Consider the following 24,872-nt stretch of genomic DNA (forward strand, 5'->3'; position numbering starts at 1 on the left):
GGCCAGTCTGCTAGGAGGTCTGTTTCTGGCTGCCAGGCCTCCCCATGCCTGCTGCCGGCCTGGACACCAGGCTCTTGGATCAGGCACATCCTGGACTGTCAGCCGCAGGAGCTGATGTGTTTGTTGTTATTTTTCCCAGAGCCCTGCTCAGCCCTGGCTATGATGGTGCAGGGGCTTGAACCCGGGACTTGGAGCCTCAGGCATGAGAGTCTCTTCATAACCACCATGCTCTCTCCCCCAGCCCTTACCGAGTCTCTTCCTGAGAGCCAGGAGGTTTGGGGCTGGGGTGGTTATAGACAGCCCTCCTCCGGGTATTTCCCTCAACAAGTGAAAGCGCCTGGGTGGGGAGTCGGGCGGGAGGCAGCGCAGCGGGTTAAGCGCACAAGGATCCCGGTTCGAGCCCCCGGCTCCCCACCTGCAGGGGAGTGGCTTCACAGGTGGTGAAGCAGGTCTGCAGGTGTCTGTCTTTCTCTCCCCCTCTCTGTCTTCCCCTCCTCTCTCCATGTCTCTCTGTCCTAGCCAACAACAACATCAATAGCAACAACAATAACTACAACAAGGCTACAACAACAAGGGCAACAAAAGGGAATAAATAAATACATATATATTTTTTAAATGCACCTAGGTGGTGCAGGGTGCGGGACGCTGAGCCCAGCAGCTGCAGCCCTCAGCACCAGCGGCCGCCAGAGCCCAGCGGGGACCTAGGGCGGCTTGTCTCTCTTGGTCTCTCTTTTTCATTTCTTTAAGTTTTTTTTTTTTTAAGATTTATTCCTTTTTGTTGCCCTTTACTGTTGTAGTTGTGATTGTTGTTATTGTCGTCATTGTTGGATAGGACAGAGAGAAATGGAGAGAGGAGGGGAAGACAGAGAGAGAGGGGGAGAGAAAGACAGACACCTGCAGACCTACTTCACTGCCTGTGAAGTGACTCCCCTGCAGGTGGGGAACCGGGGGCTCGAACCGGGATCCTGACGCCGGTCCCTGCGCTCTGCGCCACCTGCGCTTAACCCGCTGCGCCACCGCCCAGCTCCCCTCTCTCTCCTTTTCACTCATAAAAATAAACACATGAGAAGCCGGATGGTGGTGCATCTGGTCGAGCGCACGTTACAGTATGCTAGGGCCTGGGTTCAAGCCCCCAGTCCCCACCTACAGAGAAAGAAAGCCTTGCGGTGAAGTGGTGAAGCAGGGCTGCAGGTCTTTTTGTCTTTCTCCCTCTCTGCCACACCTCTTGATTTCTGGTGGCCTCTATACAGTGCATAAATAAAGGTTGAAAAGAAGGTTTGAGGACAGGGGTAGATGGCATAATGGTTATGCAAACAGACTCTCATGCCTGAGACTCCAAAGTCGCAGGTTTAATTTTCTGCGCCACCATAAGCCAGAGCTGAGCAGTGCTCTGGTAAAAAAATAAAATAAAATAAAATAAAATTAAAAGGTTTGAAACACAAGTGGACAAATGACAAGGCTCTGAGCTGACCGTGCTGGATGGCAGGACGTCTTTCCACTCAGGCGGAGGGAGGGAGGGACGGAGGGAGGAAGGGAGGGGTGCCACTGCAGAGCTCTGTCCATGGGGTGTGGGGCTTGACCCTGGGCCACGTGCACAGCGAGGCCTGCGCCCTACCTGGTGAGCTGTCTCTCGGGCCCTCGTGCTTGCTTTGTTCTTGTCTCCAGGATTCACCACAGCAGACCGACTTTTTCAGTTAGAGACAGAGACAGCTGGAGGAGAGACTCCACAGCGCTGAGCTGCCCCCCCCCGCGGCCACACCCCCACGTGGCGCTGGGGACCTGAGCCTAGAGCCTGGACTCGGCAGGGGACAAGCCCACCAACACCTGCCATGTCTGCTTCATCGTAATATCAGCATTTTAGCATTTATTGGGTAGATGGAGACAGACAGACAGACAGACAGAGGAGGTGGGAGGCGGGGAGGGAGAGAGACAGACACACCTCCAGACTCCCCTCCCGCTCAGGAAGCATCCCCCCTGCAGATGGGGACCAGGGCCTTGAACCCAGGGCCTTGCACATGGTGACAGTCGCCCTCAGCCCGGCCCTGGCGCTGGCAGAATTTCACCTCCGGGGCTGGAGCCCGGCGGGCAGGTGGGTCTCCCTTTGTTCTCCGGCCTGAGGGTCTGGTGCGGGCTCCCCCTGGGGAGTGTCCTTGTCCCAGATGCGGCCCAGTGGGGTGTGCCCTGTGTGTGGGTGCCTCCCACCCCACCAGACCTCACATCCTGTCTTGGGGGCCCAGTGGGGTCTGCGAGGAGGGGCGGCAGGGAAGGGTGCGGTGGGGCGGGGTGCCTGGCCGACGGCCAGTGCAGGGCGCGGGCCAGGCCAGCAGACGGGCAATTTATCAGGAAGATTTTAATGTGCGATGCCCCCAGTGACCAGGGTTCTGCTGGGGTGACGGGGAGACTGGGATGAGCGGGCAGGGCGGGGTCCCGGGAGGGTGGGGCGACAGCTGTGGGTTTGGGGGTGTCTGGGGCACGGTGAGGGTGCAGGCAGGGGGAGATTGATCAGGCGGCTCAGGCGCGGCCTCCCCCCTGCAGGGCTCGCAGGCGGCGCTCACGGCTCTGCTCCAGCTCCAGCCAGTGCTGCTGCTCCCCTTGCCCCTGCGGGCAACACGGTGACCTCCACCCCTCCAGGTGACCTCCACCCCTCCCGCAGCCCAGCACCCTTTCTGCACACACGTGAACCCCCTCCCCTCCTCCATCCTGCACCCCCATGAAGCCCCCGCCCACCAGCACCCCCTTACACCGCCAACCCCCAGCACCCTGTCCGCACACCCCTGCGCCCCACTCCCGCGGGCCTCCACCTCAGCTCTTCCCCCAGTAACTCTGCCCCCACGGGGCCACAGGCCCTGGCCACGCACCCCTGCCCGGACACCCTTCCTCTGCTCACCCTGGGTGGCTGGTGCGAGGCCCGGGACGGGGGCACCTGTGGGTACGCCCCACACGCACACTCGGCCTCCCGGTCCCGCAGCGCCCTCCGTAGCTCCTGCAGCCGCTCGTCCTGGGGTCCCTGGGGGGCCGCGGCCCGCACCTTGCGCTCCTCGCACCTGCGGGTTGGGGGCCTCAGCACCTGCCGCCCCCCCCCAGGGACCCCTGAGGCCCGGGTTCGATCCCCAGCACCAGGGGGACTGTGGCCGACTGCTGGGCGGCAGGGCGCAGGACGTGGTGGCCAGGCCGCCCCAGCTGAGCTCTCTGGCTTCTCTCTCCCTGGGGTGTAGGAAATCTATCTTGGGGGCCGGGTGGTGGCACAAGGTCCCGGGTTCAAGCCCCCCCCAGGGGGAAAGCTTTGCGAGTGGTGAAGCAGGTCTCTCTCTCTCTCTCCCCCCCTCCTCTCAATTTCTGTCTGTCTCTATCCAATAAGTAAAATCTTTAAGGGGCTGAGTGGTGGCACACGTGGTTAAGCGCATATGTTACAGGGCACAAGGACCCGGGTTCAAGTCCCCAGTCCCCACCTGCAGGGGGAAATCTTCACGAGTGGTGAAGCAGGGCTGCAGGTGTCTCTCTGTCTCTCTCCCTCTCTGTCTCCCCCTTTCCTCTTGATTTCTTTTTTTTATTTTTACATTTTAAAAATTTATTTATTTCCCCTTTTGTTGCCCTTGTTGTTTTATTGTTCTAGTTATTATTGTTGTTGTAGTTGTTGTATAGGACAGAGAGGTGGGAGTCAGGGGCTCGAACCAGGATCCTTCTGCAGGTCCCTGCACTTTGCGCCACCTGCACTTAACCCGCTGCGCTACCGCCCGACTCCCAATTTCTTTTCTTTTTAAAATTTTTTTATGTTTATTTATTCTCTTTTGTTGTCCTTGTTGTTTTATTGTTGTAGTTATTCTTATTGCCATCGTTGTTGGACAGAGAGAAATGGAGAGAGGAGGGGAAGACAGAGAGGGGGAGAGAAAGACACCTGCAGACCTGCTTCACCGCCTGGGAAGCGACTCCCCTGCAGGTGAGGAGCCGGGGGCTCGAACCGGGATCCTTACGCCGGTCCTTGCGCTTTGCGCCACGTGTGCTTAACCCGCTGCGCTACCGCCCATCTCCCTCCCCCTTTTTTTTAAAGATTTTATTTATTTATGAGAAAGATAGGAGGAGAGAGAAAGAACCAGACATCACTCTGGCACATGTGCTGCCGAGGATCGAACTCGGGACCTCATGCTTGAGAGTACGATGCTTTATCACTGCGCCACCTCCCGGACCATTCCTCTTGATTTCTGGCTGTCTCTATCCAGTAAATAAAGATAATAATAATAAAAAAAATACATTAAAAAAATCTTTAAAAAAAACCTTAAAATAGGTGTTAGGGAGTTGGGCGGTGGCGCAGTGGGTTAAGCGCATGTGGCGCAAAGCGCAAGGACCGGCATAAGGATCCCGATTCGAGCCCCCGGCTCCCCACCTGCAGGGGAGTCGCTTCACAGGCGGTGAAGCAGGTCTGCAGGTGTCTGTCTTTCTCTCCCCTTTTATTTAAAAATAATTTTTAAAATTTATTTTCCCTTTTGTTGCCCTTGTTTTTTTATTGTGTGGTGGTTATTATTATTGTTGCTGACGTCATTGTTGGGTAGGACAGAGAGAAATGGAGAGAGGAGGGGAAGACAGAGAGAGGGAGAGACAGACAGACACCTACAGACCTGCTTCACCGCCTGTGAAGGGACTCCCCTGCAGGTGGGGAGCCAGGGGCTCGAACTGGGATCCTTAACGCCACTTCTCTCTCCTCTGTCTTCCCCTCCTCCATTTCTCTCTCTCCTATCCAACAACAACAATAATAATAACAACAATGACAAGGATAAGGATAAACAACAAGGGCAACAAAAGAAAAAAACGGCCTCCAGGCGCAGTGGATTCCTGGTGCAGGCACCGAGCCCAGTGACAACCCTGGAGGCAAAAAAAAAAAAAAAAAAGTGACAGCAAGCAGACTCGGAAGTGGCACTGCAGGTGGAGAGCCAGGCCTTTAGTCCCAGTGCCCTGGCTTCAGTCCCCCCTTTCCCAGAGCCCTGCTCAGCTCTGGCTGATGGTGGTGCAGGGGATCCAACCTGGGACTTTGGAGCCTCAGGCATGAGAGTCTCTTTGCAGAACCATTATGCTGTCTACCCCCGCCCAAATTTTTATTTGCTTATTCATGAGAAAGATAGGAGAGAGAGAAAGAACCAGACATCACTGTGGTACTTGTGCCGCCGGGGATCGAACTCTGGACCTCATGCCTGAGAGTCTGATGCTTTATCCACTGCGCCACCTCCTGGGCCACTTGGGTTCAGTCTCTGGCAGCACATATGCTCTCTGGCTCTCCCCCCTTTCATCAATAAATACATCTTTTTTCCTTTAGTTACAGCAGACCAGGGAGGTAGTAGGGAGGCTGTACTATATATATATATATATTTAACCAGAGCCCTGCTCAGCTCTGGCTTATGGTAGTGGGGGGTGGGGGGATTGGACCTGGGACTTCGGAGCCTCAGGCATGAGAGTCTCTTTGCAGAACCATTATGCTATCTACCCCATGGCGTCATTTTAAAAAAATGATTATCTTTATTTGTCTATTGGAGAGAGAGAGAGACAGCCAGAAATTAGAGAGAAGAGATAGAGAGGGAGAGAGACACCCACAGCCCTGCTTCACCACTCGTGAAGCCCCAGGTGGGGGCTGGGGGCTCAAACACATTGTAACTGCACATTGTAACGTGTGCTCAACCAGGTGCACCCCCAGCCCCTACAATAGACTATCATGTGTGAAGTCCGAGGTCAAAGGTTCAATCCCTGGTATCACAATAAAACAGAGATAAGTGCTCTGGTCCTCTCTCTCCCATCCATCTCGTTCATCATAGATCAACAAGTTCTTAAAAAAAAAAAAGAGAGAGGGGGGCCAGATGGCAGCATGCCATGTTGAGCACACACATTACCGTAGTCAAGACCTGGGTTCAAGCCCCTACTCTCCTCCTGCAGGGGAGAAGCTTTCCAAGCAGTGAAGCAGGGCTGCAAGTGTCTCTCTGACTTTCTCCTCCTACAACTCAGCTTGTCTCCGTCCAATAAATGAGCAAGCAAATTAATTTAAAAAGACTAACAAGAAAGGAAGGTGGAAAGAAAGTTAGGCGCGGGGCTGGGGACATAGCACGGTGGTTCTGGGAAAAATCTTTCCTGGGTCCCAAGTTCAGTCCCCGGCATGATTATAAACCAAAGCTGAGCCGGGCTCTGGTAAAAAAAACAAACTGGGCTGGGCAGTGGTGCTGCTGGTTAAGTGCTGGACCCAGGTTCACGCCTCAACTCCCTACCCACAGGGGAAGTTCACGAGGTGAAGCAGGGCTGCAGGTATCCCCTCCTTTTTTTTTTTTAATTCCAGAGCCCTGCTCAGCTCTGGTTTTTGGTGGTGTGGGAAATTGAACCTGGGACTTCAGAGCCTCAGGGATGAAAGTTTCTCTTCTCTCTCTATTTTGTACTATCTTTATTGGTTAGACAGAGCCAGAAATTAAGAGGGAGGGGCAGGTAGAGGGAGGAGACAGAGAGACACCTGCAGCCCTGCTTCACCACTTGCAAAGCTTTCCTCCTGCAGGTGGGGAGCGTGGGCTCAAACCCGCGTCCTTGCTGTGCGCTCAACCAGTGTGCGCCACCACCCGGCCCCTGAGAGTCTCCTTGCGTAACCATAATGCTACCTGCCCCGCCTGTTCACTGCCTCTCTGTTCCCCCCTCCTCTCTCAATTTCTCTGTCTTATCACATAAAGGGGAGGGGAGAAAGGTAGAACTGGCCACCGGGGTTCTTTGGGCAGTTCCGTAAGAGAACAGCAACAGCGGGAGGAGGCTGCAGCTCATGGGCCAGAGCGCGCCACCCCCCCAGGGACAGGCCCTGTGCTGCCCTGAGCTCCTGACAGGGAGCCGCGGATGGTGGAGTGATGTTCTGGTCTCTCTCTGCCTCTCAGAACTCACAACAGAGGTCGCCCCAGGCACGGACCGGGCAGTGCACCCGGGGATCCAGGCCGGGGCTGGCCGGACAGACGCAGGTAGCAGCCCGCTGGGGGTGCCCCGCGGCTAGGTGGCTGGGGACAGGGCGTCTCTGTCTCTGCTGACCTGAGTGCGGCGGCCCTGCCCGAGGCCTGGCGGCACAGGGCGATCTGCTGCAGGGTGTTGCGCAGCTCCTGGCTCCGCACCCGCTTGGCCCGTATGATCTGGTCCCGCTTCTCATCCCTCGCGCGCTCCTGGGCGTCCCTGAGCAGGGCCAGCCTCTCCCGCAGCTCCACCACGGACATCTCCCCTTCCAGGCCGTACCCCGGGACCTGTGGGCGAGGGGAGCCCCTGTGACCCGGGCCCGGGATCCACGGCCCCAGGCTCCTCCAGACCCCTCAGACAGAAGCCAGTGGACCTTTCTAAAGTTGTGGCAGACTGGAGGCAGTGCCGAGGTTATATAATAGACGCCACATGTGGAGTCTGAGGTGGGAGGTTCAGTCCCTGCCACCACCATAAGAGTGGTGTCGGGGTGGGGGACAAATGGTGGCGCACCGGGCTGAGCACGTTGCAGGGCACAAGGACCTGGGCTCAAGCCCCTGCTCCCCACCTGCAGGGGGAAGCTTCACGGGTGGTGAAGCAGGGGTGTGGGTGTCTCTCTGTCTCTCTTCCTCTCTGTCTCCCCCCTCCCCTCTCAGCTTATCTCAGTTTATTTGTCCTGTCAAATAGAATAGAAAGGAGAAATAAAACATAAATAAAAGGAAAACATGGCTGCCAGGAACAGTGGACTTGTGGTGCTGGCAATGAGCCCCAGCGACAACCCTGGAGGCAAGAAAAATAAATAAATGGGGGGGGTCAGGCGGTAGCACAGCGGGTTAAGTGCATGTGGCGCTAAGCGCAAGGACCGGCGTAAGGATCCCGGTTCGAGCCCCCGGCTCCCCACCTGCAGGGGGGGTCACTTCACAGGCGGTGAAGCAGGTCTGCAGGTGTCTGTCTTTCTCTCCCCCTCTCTGTCTTCCCCTCCTCTCTCCATTTCTCTCTGTCCTATCCAACAACGATGACATCAATAATAACAATAATAACCACAACAAGGCTACAACAACAAGGGCAACAAAAGGGGAAAAAATGGCCTCCAGGAGCAGTGGATTCATGGTGCAGGCACCGAGCCCAGCAATAACCCTGGAAGCAAAAAAAAAAAAAAAAAAAAAAAAAAAAGGAAAAAACTACAATAAATAAATGATGAGGAGGTGCTGTCAGGGCTGGGTGGTGGTGCACGTGGTTGGGTGCACGCCACAGAGCGCGAGGACTCGGTTCAAGCCCCTGGTCCCCACCTGCAGCGGGGAGGCTTCCTGAGCAGGGAAGCAGGGCTGCAGGTGCCTGTCTCCCACATCTTGATTTTTCTCTGTATCTATCCAATAAGTAAGAAGGAGGAAGAAGAGGAGGAGGAGGAAGAGAGAGAGGAGGAAAAGGAGGAAGAGGAGGAGTAATGGAAAGAGATTCTCATGCCTGAGACTCCAGTGTCCCAGGTTCAATCCCTCGCACCAACGTGAGCCAGAGCTGAGCAGTGCTCTGGTGAAAAAAAAGGGGGGGGGAGGGTGGCGGGCAAGAGTGCAGCAAGTTAAGTGCACATGAAGCAAAGCACAAGGATCCCGCGAACCCCCGGCTCCCCACCTGCGGTGAAGCAGGTCTGCAGGTGTTTCTCTCCTCCTCTCTGCCTTCCCCGCCTCTCTCAATTTCTCTCTGTCCTATCCAACAGCAACGACAGCAATAACAGAAACAATAACAACAATGATAAACAACAAGGACAACAAAAGGGAAAAAATAGCCTTCAGGAGCAGTGGATTCGTAGTGCGGGGACTGAGACCCAGCGATAACCCTGGGGGCAAAAAAATAAGAATCTCAAAATAAAGGAGGAGGAGGAGGAGGAGGAGGAGGAGGAGGGGGAGTTGCTGAAGGAGGAGAGGAGGAGGGGGAAGAGTTGGAGGAGGGGGGTGAGGGGAAGAGGAGGAGGGGGAGGAGGAGGGGGAGGAGGAGGAGGAGTAGGGGATGGGGGAGAAGGAGGGGGAGGAGTGGGAGGAGGAGGAGCGTGTAAAAGGCAGTAGCCTTGAAATTCCCTTTTTATGCAGTTGTTTGTTAAGTGCTTTTAGTATGAGTTGCTTGTAGTATGAGGTGGAAAATTCCTTGCCCCTCCCCCCTTGAATAAGCAGGACCTAATCAGTGAAGGCCGCCCATTGTTTTAAGGACCCTGCATGGGGACAAGCCTTATCAGGACCTTTGCACAGACTTTGTGGTGTGCTGTCTACCGGATGGGTGGTCATAGCCGATGGCAGGAGGATGTGCCTGGTTGAATTCTATTGGTTGTGTGATCTTACTATATTTGAAACTAGCCCGCGCTTTGCTTTGAATGGATCATGCTTTTGCTAAGTTTGAAATGATTGGATCTTGTGTTTGCTATAGCCTGTTATTGGATGTAGGTTGATAAGGTGATGTGCTCCCCCTCCCTGAGTGTAGTCTGAATTCCTATAAATTGTGTGGTTTGAGCCCTGTTCGGGGTCGAGCTTGGTAGACTAACACCAGTCACCATCTCGGCTCGGATTGCAATTCGTCAATAAACATCTTTGTTTCCTTGCAGTGGATGGTGGTTTGATTTATGCTCGCTAACAGAGCGGTGCTCTGGTCCCGCCATTCTCTCCACCTCGGCTCCATCCCCACCCGCTCTGGGGTCCCCTGCACCTGCGCCCACACCTGTGCCAGGTCCACGAACTTGGCCTTGCGCTGGGGCTGAGTCTCCAGGGCCCGCATCCGCACGATGAGCTGGCAGCGCTGCCTCTGCTGCTCCAGGGCGGCCCGGGCGCTCTGCTGCAGGAGCTGGCGGTTCTCTTCCGTCACCTCCTGGACTTGGGGCCGGCAGCTGCTGAGGGGCCCCCTGCCCCCGGCCCCCGCCCGCCCGCCCGGCCCGGCCCGGCCCTTACCCGTCTGCTGCCGCTCCCTCAGGAGCCGGCCCTGCGCGGCCTTCACGTTCTCGCGCGCCTCGGTCACCTGCTCCACCAGCTCCCTCCGGCCCTCCAGCTCCCGCCGCCGCGTCTCCACGCGCCGCTGCTGCAGCTCGGCCGACTGTGGGCAGGCCGGGCCGGTCTGGTCCTCCGTGGGCCCCGGGCTGGGGCCCGGCCCTGAGCTCCGCAAGACTCCAGCCCCCCCCCCCCCCCCCCCCCCCCCCCCCCGTCCTCAGCCCCGGGTGGGCCCTGAGCCCCCGCCCCTCCGGGGCTTCATGACCCTGGCTGCGGGGAGAGGAACCGGGGCCTCCCAGCCGGGCCTGGAGCACTTCCCGCCCTCAACCTGAGCCCCAAAGGCGGAGGCCAGATGTGGGGAGGCTGTCACAGCTCTCTGACTGACCAGCGAGCAACACCCAAACAACGTTTCTTCCTTGTCTTTTGAATGTTTCATTATCTTTATTTATTGGATAGAGATAACCAGAAACTGAGAGGGAGGCAGGGAGACAGACAAGACACCTACAGCCCTGCTCCACCACTTGCGAAGCTTCCCCCTGTAGGTGGGGACCAGGGGCTTGAACCCGGGACCCTGGGCACTGTAGTGTGTGCGCTCGGCCAGATGCGCCACCGCCTGGCCCTGAATGTCTCGTTTTCCAAGTGTTAACAGAGGGGCCGGCCGGTGGTGCACCTGGTTCAGTGTCCACATCACCACATTCAAGGACCTGGGTTCATGCTTGACGAGCAGTGAGGCAGGGCTGCAGGTGCCTCTCTGTCTCTCTCCCTCCCTCTCTCCCCCTCTTCTCAATTTCTCTCTGTCTTATCCAATAAAACAGGACTTGTAGGGCGGGCACCAAGCAGCAGGGACAATCCTGGTGGCAAAGAAAATGATTTCACTGGGGGATTAGTGGCTCACAGTAAATACAGTTGCTGGTCCGTGTGTAAAATGTCTCAGGTTTTTGCAAAACACTCTCCCTCAGCCCAGATCCTCATCAGCACCGGGACCTGAAAGCCCCCCCCCCCCCAGACCTCCAAGACCTTTACTTTACTTTATTGTCGCCAGGGTAATCACTGGGTCAGGGGTCTCAGGGGGGCCAGGGGAGCTCAGGGAGCTCAGGTGAGGCCAGGGGGATTAGTGGGTCAGAGGGGCCGGGGGGTTCAGGTGGAGCCCAGGGGACCAGGTGTGGCGGGGGGCCACGTGGGGTTATGTGGGGCCACGTGTGGTAAGGGGAGGGTCAGGTGGGGCAGGGGCAGGGGGGTCAGGTGTGGTCAGGGGGATCAGGGAGGCCAGGTGTGGTCAGGGAGGGCAGGGGGCTGAGGGTGTCATGGAGGGCAGGGAAGGCCAGGTGGTGCCAGGCGGGGCTAGGGGACCAGGGCTCAGGGCATCAGGGGATGCGGGGTGGCCCTGTGGGGGCCAGGTGCGCTGCGGCCTCACCTCCTCTTTCTTCTGCTCGGCCCTCAGCCTGTTCTCCTGGGCCAGGTGTTGCCGGGCCAGCACGGCCTCCCGGTGGCTCAGCTTCCCCTGGAGCCGGCGACACTCCCCGGCCACCAGCTGCTCCGCCTGGTCTCGGGCCAGCATCTTTTTCTGCCACTCGAGGAACTCAGAGTAGTCGCCAGCACCATCCACCAGCCTGTCCACCCTGGGGCCGGGCGGGGCTGTGATCGGCCGTGGCCATGTGGCCGTGTGGCCAAGGGGGCCCTGCCCTGGCGCGTCCTGCCCCGGACGCCACCACCCTCCCCCACAGCTGCCCGGCTTCCTTCTTGTCCGTCCCTCCACCTGCCCCCATTCCTCTATCCACCTGTCCCCCATCTATCTGTCTACTTGTCCACCTGATCCCTCCATCCACCTGTACCTCATCCCTCTGTCCACCTGTCCCCTACCTCACCCATCCATCTACCTGTCTCCCCATCTCTCTGTCCACCTGTCCCCATCCCTCCATTTGCCTGTCCCCTCATCCTTTGTCCACCTGTCCTCATCCCTCCATCTACCTGTCCCCCCATCCTTCTGTCCACCTGCCCTGTCCCTCCTTATCCTTCTGTCCACCTATCCCCACACCCCCCATCCTTCTGTCCACCTGCCCTGTCCCTCCTTATCCTTCTGTCCACCTATCCCCACACCCTCCATCCTTCTGTCCACCCCCACTCTTTCTGGGTCAGCAGGAGGGTCTGAGGAGGACATGCCCCCCACCCCGCCCTCAGGCCGACCCACCTCTGCAGCTCTCTCTCCACCTGCCGCTGGTACAGGGCCCCCTCCCGCAGGATGGCGGCCGTGTTCAGCTTCACGGGCACGTCGTTGGGCTGTGAGAGGAAGCAGGGCTGTCTGGGGGGACCCTGCACCTCATTTCCAGGGGCCCCCGTCCCCAGCCCCAGGCAGAGGGGGTGCTGACCAGGCCCGGCCCCTGCCGGCCTCACCGTGAAGAAAGTCAGCTTCCCGGAGGCCTGTATGTGGGGTGGGAGCCGAGGCCGAGGCTGCTTCTCCGAGTCCTGTGGGTGGGTGGCCAGGCAGTCTGCCAGGTGCTCACCTGCCCTGTGGCCACGACCCCCCAGCCCCCAGGAGCCCAGTCTTCCCAGCGTCTGAATGCCCCTGCCCAATCAGGTTTCCTGGCCCTCCAGCCTTCACATGGTCCCCTCCCCCGTGGCCCCCAGGCCTGTCCGGCCAGGCTGGGAATGAGCCCCCCAGGCCAGGGACAGCGGCTCCCAGGGGAGGGCTTGGTCATCACTCTGGGGCCCCCAGAGCTGCCCACCTGCTCTGTTGCCCTGCCCAGCATCCTGGTGCTCTGACGGCGGGGGGGGGGGGTCAACACACACCACAGCAGGAGCCCCCCCAAACCCACCCCGGCTACCTGGGGGACCCACGTGTCCCCTCGGCCAGCTCCGGACATTTCGGTGGGGGTGGCATTCAGCGTGTCGCCACCAGGAGCTGGGAGGAACTGGACTAGGGGTGTGGCCCTGAGCCCTGCGGGTTGGGGTACCTGCAGGGGGGGTTCCTCCTGCCTCCTGGGCATGGCACACCGCAGCTCCTCCACGTTGGCGTTCAGCAGAAGCTCCTGCGGGGTGGCGGCGGCCTTGGCCCACCGCCGGACCCCCACCCCCAGCCCCAGCAGCCCCCTGTCCCCCGGCGCCCCCCGCCCTGCCCCACCCCCAGGCTGGGCAGGCCCCACACCTCGGCCTTCCTGCGGTTGGACCTCTTGGTCAGCTCAAGCAGCTGCTGGGTCCTGGGTGGCTGGTAAGTGCTCCTGGGGACCTGGTGGGAGGGAGGGAGGAGGGAGGAGGGACTGTCCACAAGTCAGGCCGCCCGCCCCGCTGTTCCTGGACAGAAATGCACAGAAATGGACGCTCACACACACAGCCAGGGGAGACCCAGGGCAGGTCCACGGACGGCAGGTCCACAGAGGGCAGGTCCACGGACGGCAGGCCTGTGTTGTTTACCTTCTTTTTTTTTTTTCCCTGAGCCCTGCTCAGCTCTGGCTGATGCTGGTGTGGGCATTGAACCTGGGACTTTGGAGCCTCTGGCAGGAGAGTCTCTTTGCATAATCATTATGCTATCTACTCCCACCCTGTCAAGTCTTTCTCTCTCTCTGTTTCTTTATCTTTAATAAAAAAAAAAAAAAGGGAGGGACTGGGTAGTTGTGCACCTGGTTGAGCGCACATGTTACAGTGCTCAAGGACCTGGGTTTGAGCCCCTGGTCCCCACCTGCAGAGGGAAAGCTTCACAAGCGGTGAAGCAGGGCTGCAGGTGCCTCTCTTTCTCCCTCTATCTCCCCTACTCTCTCGATTTCTGGCTGTCTCTATCCAATAAATAAACATAATTTTAAAAAATGGAGGGAGTCGGGCTGTAGCGCAGCGGGTTAAGCACACGTGGTGCAAAGCACAAGGACCGCCGTGAGGATCCCGGTTTGAGCCCCCGGCTCCCCACCTGCAGGGGAGTCACTTCACAAGTGGTGAAGCAGGTCTGCAGGTGTCTGTCTTTCTCTCCACCTCTCTGTCTCCCCTCCACCATTACTCTCTGTCCTATCCAACAACGACATCAATCATTACAACAATAAAACAACAAGGGCAACAAAAGGAAATATTTATAAAAAATAATAATAAAAAGGGGACTGGGCAGTGGTGCACCTGGTTAAACCACACACACGTCTCCATGTGCAAGGACCCAGGCTTGACCCCCACCCCCACCTGCAAGGAGCTTCATGAGCGGTGAAGCAGTGCTGCAGTGTCTCCCTATTTCTTATTCCTCCTCTCTCTCTCTCTGTTCTATCACATAAAATAGGAAAAACAAAAACCACAGTGGGTACCAGGAGCAGCGGGTCCACTGTGCCCACACCGAGCCCAGGTGTGACCCTGGTGGCTATAAGATGATTTGTCCCTATTTTTCCCTTTTATTTTTTTACCCAGAGCCCTGCTCAGCTCTGTCTTATGGCAGTGTGGGGGACTGAACCTGGGGTTTTAGAACCTCGGGCATGAGAGTCTGTTTGCACAACCATTATGCTGTCTGCCCCTGGCCTTTAAATATTCTTATAGCAAGAGAGATGCAGAGAGAAAGACCAGAGTGCATCTTGGCTCTGGTGTATGGTGGTGCTGGGGTCTGAGCCTGGGGCCTTGGAGCCTCAAGCAGGAAAGACTTTTTTTTTCCCTCCAGGGTTATCGCTGTGGCTCGGTGCCTGTACCACGAATCCACTGCTCCTGGAGGCCATTTTTTCCCCTTTTATTGCCCTTGTTGTTTTTATTGTTGTTGTGGTTATTATTGTTGTTACTGCTGTCTTTGTTATCAGACAGTACAGAGAGACATGGAGAGAGGAGGGGAAGGCAGAGAGGGGGAGAGAAAGACAGACACCTGCAGACCTGCTTCACCGCCTGTGAATCGACTCCCCTGCAGGTGGGGAGCCGGGGGCTCGAACCAGGATCCTTACAGTGGTCCTTGCACTTTGTGCCACGTGCGCTTAACCCGACTCCCAGCAGGAAAGACTTTTATATCATTATTTTGCTGTCTCCCCTGTTGTCTGTCTTAACTAATTAATTAATTTAATTTGCCACCAGGGTTTACCCTGGGGCTTCAGGCTTGCACAGTTCCACCACTCCCAGCAGATGCCTTTATTTTAGAGAACGAGAGAGAGGAGAGAGAGGGGAGAGAGAGAGAGAAGGAGAGAGAGGGGAGAGAGAGAGAGAGAGAGAGAGGAGAGAGAGGAGAGAGAGGGAGAGAGAGAGAGAGAGAGAGAGAGAGAGAGAGGAGAGAGAGAGAGGAAGAGACAATACGGCCCTGCTCTATTGCTTGTGAGGCGCACCCTGGACGTGGTTCTCTCATGGTGGCTGGGGCTCGAACCCAGGTCTTCAAGCATGGCAGAGCGTGTACCCTATCAAGTGGTGGCCCGGGGCCTCCGTCTCTCTAGAAAGGGCGGAGGGCTGGCGGTGGTGCACCCAGCAGAGCGCACGTCACCACGGGGGTTGGAGCCGGGAGACAGACAGCAAGCCTGGGACCCACAGACTCAGATGGAGAAGGACAGACCCACAGACTGGAAGCTGTGAGTACGCACGGGGGGGGGGGGGGGGGCTCTCTCCGGCGCGGGGCCTGGCAGCCTGCAGGGCCGCACTCACAGAGGGCCTGAGAGGGGACACGCGGGCTGGGCAGTGTGCACACGGCCCCATGCCTGAGGACCCAGTTCCAGCCCCCGCCCCCGCCTGCGGGGAAGCCGCAGGGCTGCAGTGTCTGTGTCTCTCCCTCTCTATCTCCCCTCTTCCCTCAGCTTCAGAAAACAGAAAGGAAGAAAGGGGTGAAAATGGCTGTCAAGGACACACAGTGCTAACATAGGGGCCCACGCAAGGACCCAGGTTTGAGTCCCCTGCTCCCCAAATGCAGGCGTCTCTCTTTCTCTCTCCCTCTCAATCTGTCTGAAACAGAGACCCCTGCAGATCTGCTCCACCTCTCGTGAAGCTTCCCTCCCCCGCAGGTGCGGACCAGGGGCCTGAACCCAGGTCCTTGTGCACCGTGATGTGTGTGCTCAGCGGGGCGCCCCATAGCCCCCGCAGTGCTTGAATGCAGGAAGCCCTGAGAGCTCTGGCCGGGGGGCACAGGTCGGCCCCTCCATGCAGGCCCCCTGGCCTGCTTCTCTGTGGGTGTCCGCAGGCTGGATGCCTGGCACTTACCGGCTTTGGCTTGGGCACGCAGGGCACCCGCTCGGGCACGGGGATGGCGCGGGGCCTCGGGGTGGTCAGCCGGAACTCCTGGGGCTCCGTGGCCTTGCCCTTGGCCGGGTGACTCGGGGGCTTAGCGGCCAGGGTCTCCTGTAGCTGGCAGAGCAGCTGCTGCACCTTGGGCTGCCACCTTGAGGACGCAGGAGGGGCCGGGCGGGGCGCACCCCGTTGAGCACACGCGTCAGCATGTGTAAGGACCTGGGTTCGAGCCCAGCCCCTGCTCCCCATCTGCAGGGGGGAAGCTTCACACGAGTTGAAGCAGGGCTGCAGGTGTCTCTGTCTGTCTCTCTCTCTCTCCCTCTCTATCACCCTCCCTTCTTGATTTCTGGCTGTCTGTATCTAATAAATAATAAATAAAGATAATAAAAAATGAACAACAGCAAGAGGAGGGGGAGGGGAGGAGGGAGGAAGGAAGGAGAGGGAGAAGGAGAGGAGGCAGTGCAGTTGGGAGGTGATGGAGATGGTGGCGGGGTGATGGTGGAAGCCGGGGCCGAGACCCGGCACCCTGGGGGCTGTGCCAACTGCTCTGGGAGCCGCAGTCCCGAGGGCACAAGGGGAGACCAAGGGCCAGAGCCACGGCCACACGGCAGACGGGGAGCAGGGGCTCTGAGTCGCTCAGAAGGGACGCGACCCCAGGGATGGAGCTGTGGGAGGTCTCGGCGAAGGGATGGGGGCCTGGGCAGTTCGTGTCGGGGTCACCCAATGGGGGGACGGACTGTACGGCGGGTGGGAAGCTGGGCTCTGGGGGCGATGACCTGAGAGAGGGGCCTGGCCCTCCCCCAACCTGCTCCTGGGCCCATGGGACATCCCCCAGCTGGGGGTCAGCTGTGACCACCCCTCACCCGGCCACCTGCCCTTGAGGACACCCCACTGGAAAAGCCAGGGCCTCCCCCAGATCAGGGTGACCAACCAGCCTTGGGTGGGACAGGTGGGGGTGCCCAGGGGTACCGGGTGGGGGCGCACACCTCAGCAGGGGCTCCACCCAGCTCTCCCTCACGTGCGCCGGCTCATAGATGAGGCTCCACTGGTCCTGTATCCACGTCCGCAGGTGCAGGGGTTCAAAGAAGAAGCCCAGGAACTGGGGGAAGCCGGGGTGGTGGGGGCTGGGTGTGGGCTCCCCTCAAGGAGCGGCTCCCCCAGGTGGGCAGGCAGGCAGGTGGGGAAGCACCTTGTACATCTTGTCCAGGGCCTGTGACTTGATGATGTCGCAGAAGAGCTGGAAGCCCAGCTCATCCAGCTGGAAGGTGGCCAGGTAGCAGATAGCTGCGGACAGGGCAGGGGCAGGACAGGCAGAGTGGGTGCCCTGCAGGACAGACGTCCCGGGCCCCAGGGCAGGCTGGGGGGCAGGCAGAGTGGGTGTCCGGGCCCCAGGGCGGGCTGGGGGGCAGGGGCAGGGGCAGGACAGGCAGAGTGGGTGCCCTGCCGGACAGATGTCCCGGGCCCCAGGGTGGGCTGGGGGCAGGCAGAGTGGGTGCCCCGCAGGGCAGACGTCTCGGACCCCAGGGCAGGGGCAGGACAGGCAGAGTGGGTGCCCGCAGGGCAGATGTCCCGGGCCCCAGAGCAGGCTGGGGGACAGGGCAGAGTGGGTGCCCTGCAGGACAGACGTCCCAGGCCCCAGGGCAGGCTGGGGGACAGGCAGAGTGGGTGCCCTGCCGGACAGATGTCCTGGGCCCCAGGGCGGGCTGGGGGACGGGGAGGGGCAGGCAGAGTGGGTGCCCTGCCAGACAGATGTTCTGGGCCCCAGGGAGGGCTGGGGGACAGGGACAGGGGCAGGACAGGCAGAGTGGGTGCCCTGCAGGGCAAATGTCCCGGGCCCCAGGGTGGGCTGGGGGCAGGCAGAGTGGGTGCCCCGCAGGGCAGACGTCTCGGGCCCCAGGGCAGGGGCAGGACAGGCAGAGTGGGTGCCCGCAGGGCAGATGTCCCGGGCCCCAGAGCAGGCTGGGGGGCAGGGCAGAGTGGGTGCCCTGCAGGACAGACGTCCCGGGCCCCAGAGCAGGCTGGGGGACAGGCAGAGTGGGTGCCCTGCCGGACAGATGTCCTGGGCCCCAGGGCGGGCTGGGGGACGGGGAGGGGCAGGCAGAGTGGGTGCCCTGCCAGACAGATGTTCTGGGCCCCAGGGAGGGCTGGGGGACAGGGACAGGGGCAGGACAGGCAGAGTGGGTGCCCTGCAGGGCAAATGTCCCGGGCCCCAGGGTGGGCTGGGGGCAGGCAGAGTGGGTGCCCGCAGGGCAGATGTCCCGGGCCCCAGAGCAGGCTGGGGGGCAGGGCAGAGTGGGTGCCCTGCAGGACAGACGTCCCGGGCCCCAGAGCAGGCTGGGGGGCAGGGCAGAGTGGGTGCCCTGCAGGACAGATGTCCCGGGCCCCAGGGCAGGGGCAGGGACAGGCAGAGTGGGTGCCCTGCAGGGCAGACGTCCCGGGCCCCATGGGTGCGAGGGTCTTAGGGCAGCAGGCCAGGGTACAGCCTGGAACACGGGCGTGCAAGGTGCCAGCCACTTTTTAAATTGCCACCAGGGTTGTCCTGGGATTGGTGCAGGCAATGTGGATCTACTGCTCTCAGCGCCCATTTTCTCATTTGTTTATTTTTCGTCCTTTATTTGATAGGACAGAGAGAGCTTGAGAGAGAAGGGAGATAGGGAGGGAGGGAGTGACAGAAAAACACCTGAAGCCCTGCTTCACATACATTTCTTTTTAAATTTTTAAACAAATTTGAAGTCACATAATGCAATCTTTTGGTCTTTTTTTTTTTTTTTTTTTTAACTATTTTGTTTTATTTTTGAGAGAGGTGAAGAGAGAGAAAGACACAGAGAAACACCAGAGCCCTGCACAGCTCTGGCTTATGGCGGTGCGGGGATGGGACCTGGGACTTCAGAGCCTTAGGCAGGAGAGTCTCATTATGCTATGAGAACCATTATGCTATCTACTCCCGCCCTTACACTTATTATATTTATTGATTTATTGGATAAAGACAGCCAGAAATCCAGAGGGAAGGAGGTGATAGGGAGAGACAGAGGGGCTGGGTGGTGGCGCACCTGGTTGAACGCACATGTTACAGTGCACAAGGACCTGGGTTCAAGCCCCTGGTCCCCACCTGCAGGGGGGAGGCTTCATGAGTGGTGAAGCAGGAGTGTGGGTGTCTCTCTGCCTCTCTCCCTCTCTCCCCCTCTCCCCCTTCCCTTTACTTATTGGTCTCTACCCAGTAAATAAAGATAATAAAAAGAGACAGAGACAGACACATGCAGCCAGTTTCACCACTCAGGACATGAAGCTTTGCCCCTGCAGGTGGGGTCAGAGGCTCGAATCGGGCCCTTGCACATGGTAACGGGTGAACCACCACCCAGCTCCCAGGACCAGCTTCCTCTGTTTCTCAGGGAGCAGGGGGGAGAGGAAGGACAGAGGTAGGACAGAGAGAGATGGGGAGAAGGAGAGACCCCATAGCATCCTTCCACCTGCCATGGAGCTTCCCAGGGTTATCTGTGATGCCCCCATGTGGTGCCAGGGTTGGAACCCAGGGCCTTGCTCACAGGAAGGTGTGAACCCTGCTAGGTGAGTCACCTCCCAAACTCCTGCTAACTCTGGGTGAGTGGCCTTGAACTGGTGACTCTGGGAGGCCTGGCCTGAGGACTGCCGGGCTGTCACCGTGTGTGGCAGGCCATCTGCTGGTGCCCAGGGCTCAGCTGTGCTCCACAGGCCGCCCTCAAACACCCCTCGCTGCCTTATTGATTTGTTATTGGCTCCAGGGCTGTCACTGGGGCTCCCAGCACTACAGATCCACGGCTCTCCGGGGCATTTTCTCCTTTTCTATTTTATTGGACAGGACAGAGAGAAATTGAGGGAGGAGATGGAGAGAGAGAGAGAGGGAGAGAGTCAGAGACACCCTGCTTCACTGCTCGTGAAGCTCCTCCCCCCCTGCAGGTGGGGCCGGGGGCTTGAACCTGGGTCCTTTCTCATGGTGATATGGACACTTAACCAGCTCCCCACCACCCGCCCCAAACCTGCCTCCTGAACTCCAAAAGTCACTGCCACCCCGTGATGTCACCACACCCCCATGACTCAGCACGTCCTTTCCAGCCCAGGCCATCCACACTCAGCCTAGGCCAGTGGGGCCTCCTCGGGACTGGCCCAGCGCCCACATCCAGGTGGGGACCTGCAGCTGTGAGAGTCCATGCTGGGAGCAGGCGGAGGAAGGAAGTGAGCCTGCGTCCTGGGGCCAGGTTCCCCCCCCAGCCAGACACCCACCCTACCTGCGTCCTGGGGCCAGGTTCCCCCCCCAGCCAGACACCCACCCTACCTGTGTCCTGGGGCCAGGTTCCCCCCCCCCCAGCCAGATACCCACCCTGCCTGCGTCCTGGGGCCAGGTGCCCCCCCCCCCCCAGCCAGACACCCACCCTGCCTGCGTCCTGGGGCCAGGTGCACCCCACCCCCAGCCAGACACCCACCCTGCCTGCGTCCTGGGGCCAGGTTCCCCCCCCCAGCCAGACACCCACCCTGCCTGCGTCCTGGGGCCAGGTGCCCCCCCCCCAGCCAGACACCCACCCTGCCTGCGTCCTGGGGCCAGGTCCCCCCCCCAGCCAGACACCCACCCTGCCTGCGTCCTGGGGCCAGGTTCCCCCCCCAGCCAGACACCCACCCTGCCTGCGTCCTGGGGCCAGGTCCCCCCCCAGCCAGACACCCACCCTACCTGAGTCCTGGGGCCACGTTCCCCCCCCCAGCCAGATACCCACCCTGCCTGCGTCCTGGGGCCAGGTTCCCCCCCCCAGCCAGACACCCACCCTGCCTGTGTCCTGGGGCCAGGTGCCCCCCCCACCAGCCAGACACCCACCCTGCCTGCGTCCTGGGGCCAGGTTCCCCCCCCAGCCAGACACCCACCCTGCCTGCGTCCTGGGGCCAGGTGCCCCCCCCCAGCCAGACACCCACCCTGCCTGTGTCCTGGGGCCAGGTGGCCCCCCCACCAGCCAGACACCCACCCTGCCTGCGTCATGGGGCCAGGTTACCCCCCCAGCCAGACACCCACCCTGCCTGCGTCCTGGGGGCCTGGTCACTCCCACCCCCAGCCAGACACCCACCCTGCCTGCGTCCTGGGGCCAGGTCCCCCCACCCCCAGCCAGACACCCACCCTGCCTGCGTCCTAGGGCCAGGTTCCCCCCCCAGCCAGACACCCACCCTGCCTGCGTCCTGGGGCCAGGTCCCCCCACCCCCAGCCAGACACCCACCCTGCCTGCGTCCTGGGGGCCTGGTCACTCCCACCCCCAGCCAGACACCCACCCTGCCTGCGTCCTGGGGGCCTGAACACCTCCCCACCCTCAGCCAGGTACCCACCCTGACTCCATCCTGGGGGCTCAGAGGGTCCCCTCACCCCCAGCCAGACACCCACCCTGCCTGTGTCCTGGGGACCCAGACATCCCCCCCCAGCCCGGCACTCGTCCTGCTTGTGTCCTGGTGGCCTGGACGTCCCCCACCCCAGGCACCCACCCTGGAAGAGGCTGTAGTCGGCAAGCAGGCAGAGCCGGCCATCCCGCAGGTAAAAGGCGTCCACCACCACGGCCAGCAGCGTCCAGTGCTCCAGACAGCCCTCCAGCACCTCCAGGGTGAAGGCCTGCTTCTGGAGGGGCAAGGCCTGTGGACACAGGGGGGGGGTGAAGGCCTGCTTCTGGGGGGCCTGTGGACATGGGGTGAAGGCCTGCTTCTGGGGGGCCTGTGGACATGGGGGGTGAAGGCCTGCTTCTGGGGGGCCTGTGGACATGGGGGGTGAAGGCCTGCTTCTGGGGGGCCTGTGGACATGGGGGTGAAGGCCTGCTTCTGGGGGGCCTGTGGACATGGGGTGAAGGCCTGCTTCTGGGGGGCCTGTGGACATGGGGTGAAGACCTGCTTCTGGGGGGCCTGTGGACATGGGGTGAAGACCTGCTTCTGGGGGGCCTGTGGACATGGGGGGTGAAGGCCTGCTTCTGGGGGGCCTGTGGACATGGGGGTGAAGGCCTGCTTCTGGGGGGCCTGTGGACATGGGGTGAAGGCCTGCTTCTGGGGGGCCTGTGGACATGGGGTGAAGACCTGCTTCTAGGGGGCCGGTGGACATGGGGTGAAGACCTGCTTCTAGGGGGCCGGTGGACATGGGGTGAAGACCTGCTTCTAGGGGGGCCGGTGGACATGGGGTGAAGACCTGCTTCTGGGGGGCCGGTGGACATGGGGTGAAGACCTGCTTCTGGGGGGCCGGTGGACATGGGGTGAAGACCTGCTTCTGGGGGGCCTGTGGACATGGGGTGAAGACCTGCTTCTGGGGGGCCTGTGGACATGGGGGTGAAGGCCTGCTTCTGGGGGGCCTGTGGACATGGGGGGTGAAGGCCTGCTTCTGGGGGGCCTGTGGACATGGGGGTGAAGGCCTGCTTCTGGGGGGCCTGTGGACATGGGGGGTGAAGGCCTGCTTCTGGGGGGCCTGTGGACATGGGGTGAAGACCTGCTTCTAGGGGGCCGGTGGACATGGGGTGAAGACCTGCTTCTGGGGGGCCTGTGGACATGGGGGGTGAAGGCCTGCTTCTGGGGGGCCTGTGGACATGGGGTGAAGGCCTGCTTCTGGGGGGCCTGTGGACATGGGGGGTGAAGGCCTGCTTCTGGGGGGCCTGTGGACATGGGGGTGAAGGCCTGCTTCTGGGGGGCCTGTGGACATGGGGGGTGAAGGCCTGCTTCTGGGGGGCCTGTGGACATGGGGGGTGAAGGCCTGCTTCTGGGGGGCCTGTGGACATGGGGGTGAAGGCCTGCTTCTGGGGGGCCTGTGGACATGGGGGGTGAAGGCCTGCTTCTGGGGGGCCTGTGGACATGGGGGTGAAGGCCTGCTTCTGGGGGGCCTGTGGACATGGGGTGAAGGCCTGCTTCTGGGGGGCCTGTGGACATGGGGTGAAGACCTGCTTCTGGGGGGCCTGTGGACATGGGGTGAAGACCTGCTTCTGGGGGGCCTGTGGACATGGGGGGTGAAGGCCTGCTTCTGGGGGGCCTGTGGACATGGGGGGTGAAGGCCTGCTTCTGGGGGGCCTGTGGACATGGGGGTGAAGGCCTGCTTCTGGGGGGCCTGTGGACATGGGGTGAAGGCCTGCTTCTGGGGGGCCTGTGGACATGGGGTGAAGACCTGCTTCTAGGGGGCCGGTGGACATGGGGTGAAGACCTGCTTCTAGGGGGCCGGTGGACATGGGGTGAAGACCTGCTTCTAGGGGGGCCGGTGGACATGGGGTGAAGACCTGCTTCTGGGGGGCCGGTGGACATGGGGTGAAGACCTGCTTCTGGGGGGCCGGTGGACATGGGGTGAAGACCTGCTTCTGGGGGGCCTGTGGACATGGGGTGAAGACCTGCTTCTGGGGGGCGGGGCCTGAGACTGGGGAGGGCATGATGGTCTGCTTGGGGTGGGGAAGGGCCTACAGACAGGAGAGGGAGCGTTGGACACTGCCCTCAGGACTTGGCGGTCTCCAGGGTCAGTGCCCCCAGCACAGAACAGGTTGTGTGGGAGGGGGCTGTCCCGGAGACTTCAGCCTGGAGGCAGCTGGCGCCCACCTCAGGTCTGAGCTTCGGGAAGGGGGGGTTCAGTAGTTTCTTTTTCTCTTTAATTTTTTTTTTTTACATTTATTTATTTATTTTCCCTTTTGTTGCCCTTGTTTTTTATCGTTGTCGTGGTTATTGCTGTCATTGTTGGATAGGACAGAGAGACATGGAGAGAGGAGGGGAAGACAGAGAGGGGGAGAGAAAGACAGACACCTGCAGACCTGCTTCACCGCCTGGGAAGCGACTCCCCTGCAGGTGGGGAGCCGGGGGCTCGAACCGGGATCCTTATGCTGGTCCTTGTGCTTTGTGCCACCTGCGCTTAACCCGCTGCGCCAGCGCCCGACTCCCAGTAGCTTCCTTTTCTTTCTTTCTTTCTTTCTTTCTTTCTTTCTTTCTTTCTTTTTCTTTTTTCCTCTTCTGTGGTGTGGGGCAAATTCCACTGCTCTCTTTTAATTTCAGACAGAGAGAAGAAGGAAAGAGGAGGGAGAGAGAGGTGGGGCCAGGTGGTGGCGCACCTGGTTAAGTGCCAGGGCACAAAGACCTGGGTTCAAGCCCCCGGTCCCCACCTGCAGGGGCAAAGCTCCACAGTGAGGCAGGGCTGCAGGGGCCTCTCCCTCTCTGTCTCCTCCTCTCTCTGTGTTTCTGACTCTAGTAATAGATAAATAAAATTAAAAAACAAATAAGCAGACACTTAGAAAATAGTAGCTGTACTTATAGAGAGGGGCAGGAAGAGGAGGCGGGGAGGCCCCAAGTGTTGCTCCATTGTTGATGAAGCCACTGCGACTGGTGAGGCCACGTAGTGCCTGTCGGGACTCGAACCCGGGTCGTCCCACAGGAAAGTGTGTGCTGTGCCGGTAGAGACCCCGAGGTTTGGGGACACAGTGGCCCGCCTGCCCCCCCCCCCACTGGCCTCTGCACTGACCCACCTTAAGGGAAGTGGCCACCTCCTCCAGGAAGTGCTCTGGGATGTCCTTGCCTGGCTGGAACTGGTCCAACTTTTTGATGACTGTCTGGAGACACTGGCCGTAGTAGGCCATTCGGGGGGTGGCTGAAAGTGAAGGCACAAGTCACCCCACAGCTCCTGTGACCCGGGGGCCCTCCCCAGCAGCCAAACGATGTCTGTAGGGGGAAGCCCAGGGGAGCAGCATGAGGCACAAGTGGAGACCCCGCTCATGCGGGCTCAAGGTGGGGAGGGCTCAGCCTCCTCCTGCTGGGGCTCACTGTCAGAAGTGGGCTTCCCGACGACTCCCTGTGAGGAGAACCTGTGAG

General features: G+C 60.1%; 1 protein-coding gene across 5 annotated transcripts; it reads right to left on the reverse strand.

Moving 5' to 3' along the window:
- Nucleotides 1-1,844: 1,844 nt before the first annotated feature.
- On the reverse strand, nucleotides 1,845-24,664 carry CFAP99 (cilia and flagella associated protein 99). 5 transcript variants are annotated; one of them, XM_007537648.2, is made up of 15 exons: nucleotides 24,530-24,664; nucleotides 21,552-21,696; nucleotides 17,251-17,345; nucleotides 17,048-17,160; nucleotides 16,035-16,212; nucleotides 13,057-13,137; nucleotides 12,866-12,940; nucleotides 12,306-12,377; nucleotides 12,103-12,191; nucleotides 11,329-11,533; nucleotides 9,879-10,020; nucleotides 9,652-9,803; nucleotides 7,033-7,238; nucleotides 2,888-3,044; nucleotides 2,371-2,598 (listed from the first exon to the last, which is right to left on the reverse strand). In XM_007537648.2, the coding sequence occupies exons 1-15, from the start codon at nucleotides 24,638-24,640 to the stop codon at nucleotides 2,512-2,514; spliced, it is 1,908 nt and encodes a 635-aa protein (XP_007537710.2). In that variant the 5' UTR covers nucleotides 24,641-24,664; the 3' UTR covers nucleotides 2,371-2,511. The 5 variants fall into 5 exon arrangements, 4 of the variants coding, with proteins under 4 accessions (XP_060044323.1, XP_060044324.1, XP_007537710.2 ...); XM_060188340.1 differs by lacking the exon at nucleotides 7,033-7,238 and having other exon boundaries at nucleotides 1,845-2,598; nucleotides 9,652-9,798; XM_060188342.1 differs by lacking the exon at nucleotides 7,033-7,238 and having other exon boundaries at nucleotides 2,401-2,598.
- Nucleotides 24,665-24,872: the final 208 nt, after the last annotated feature.

This window comes from Erinaceus europaeus, chromosome 3 (genome assembly GCF_950295315.1).
Source record: "Erinaceus europaeus chromosome 3, mEriEur2.1, whole genome shotgun sequence".
In the NCBI taxonomy this organism is placed as follows: Eukaryota; Metazoa; Chordata; class Mammalia; order Eulipotyphla; family Erinaceidae; genus Erinaceus; species Erinaceus europaeus.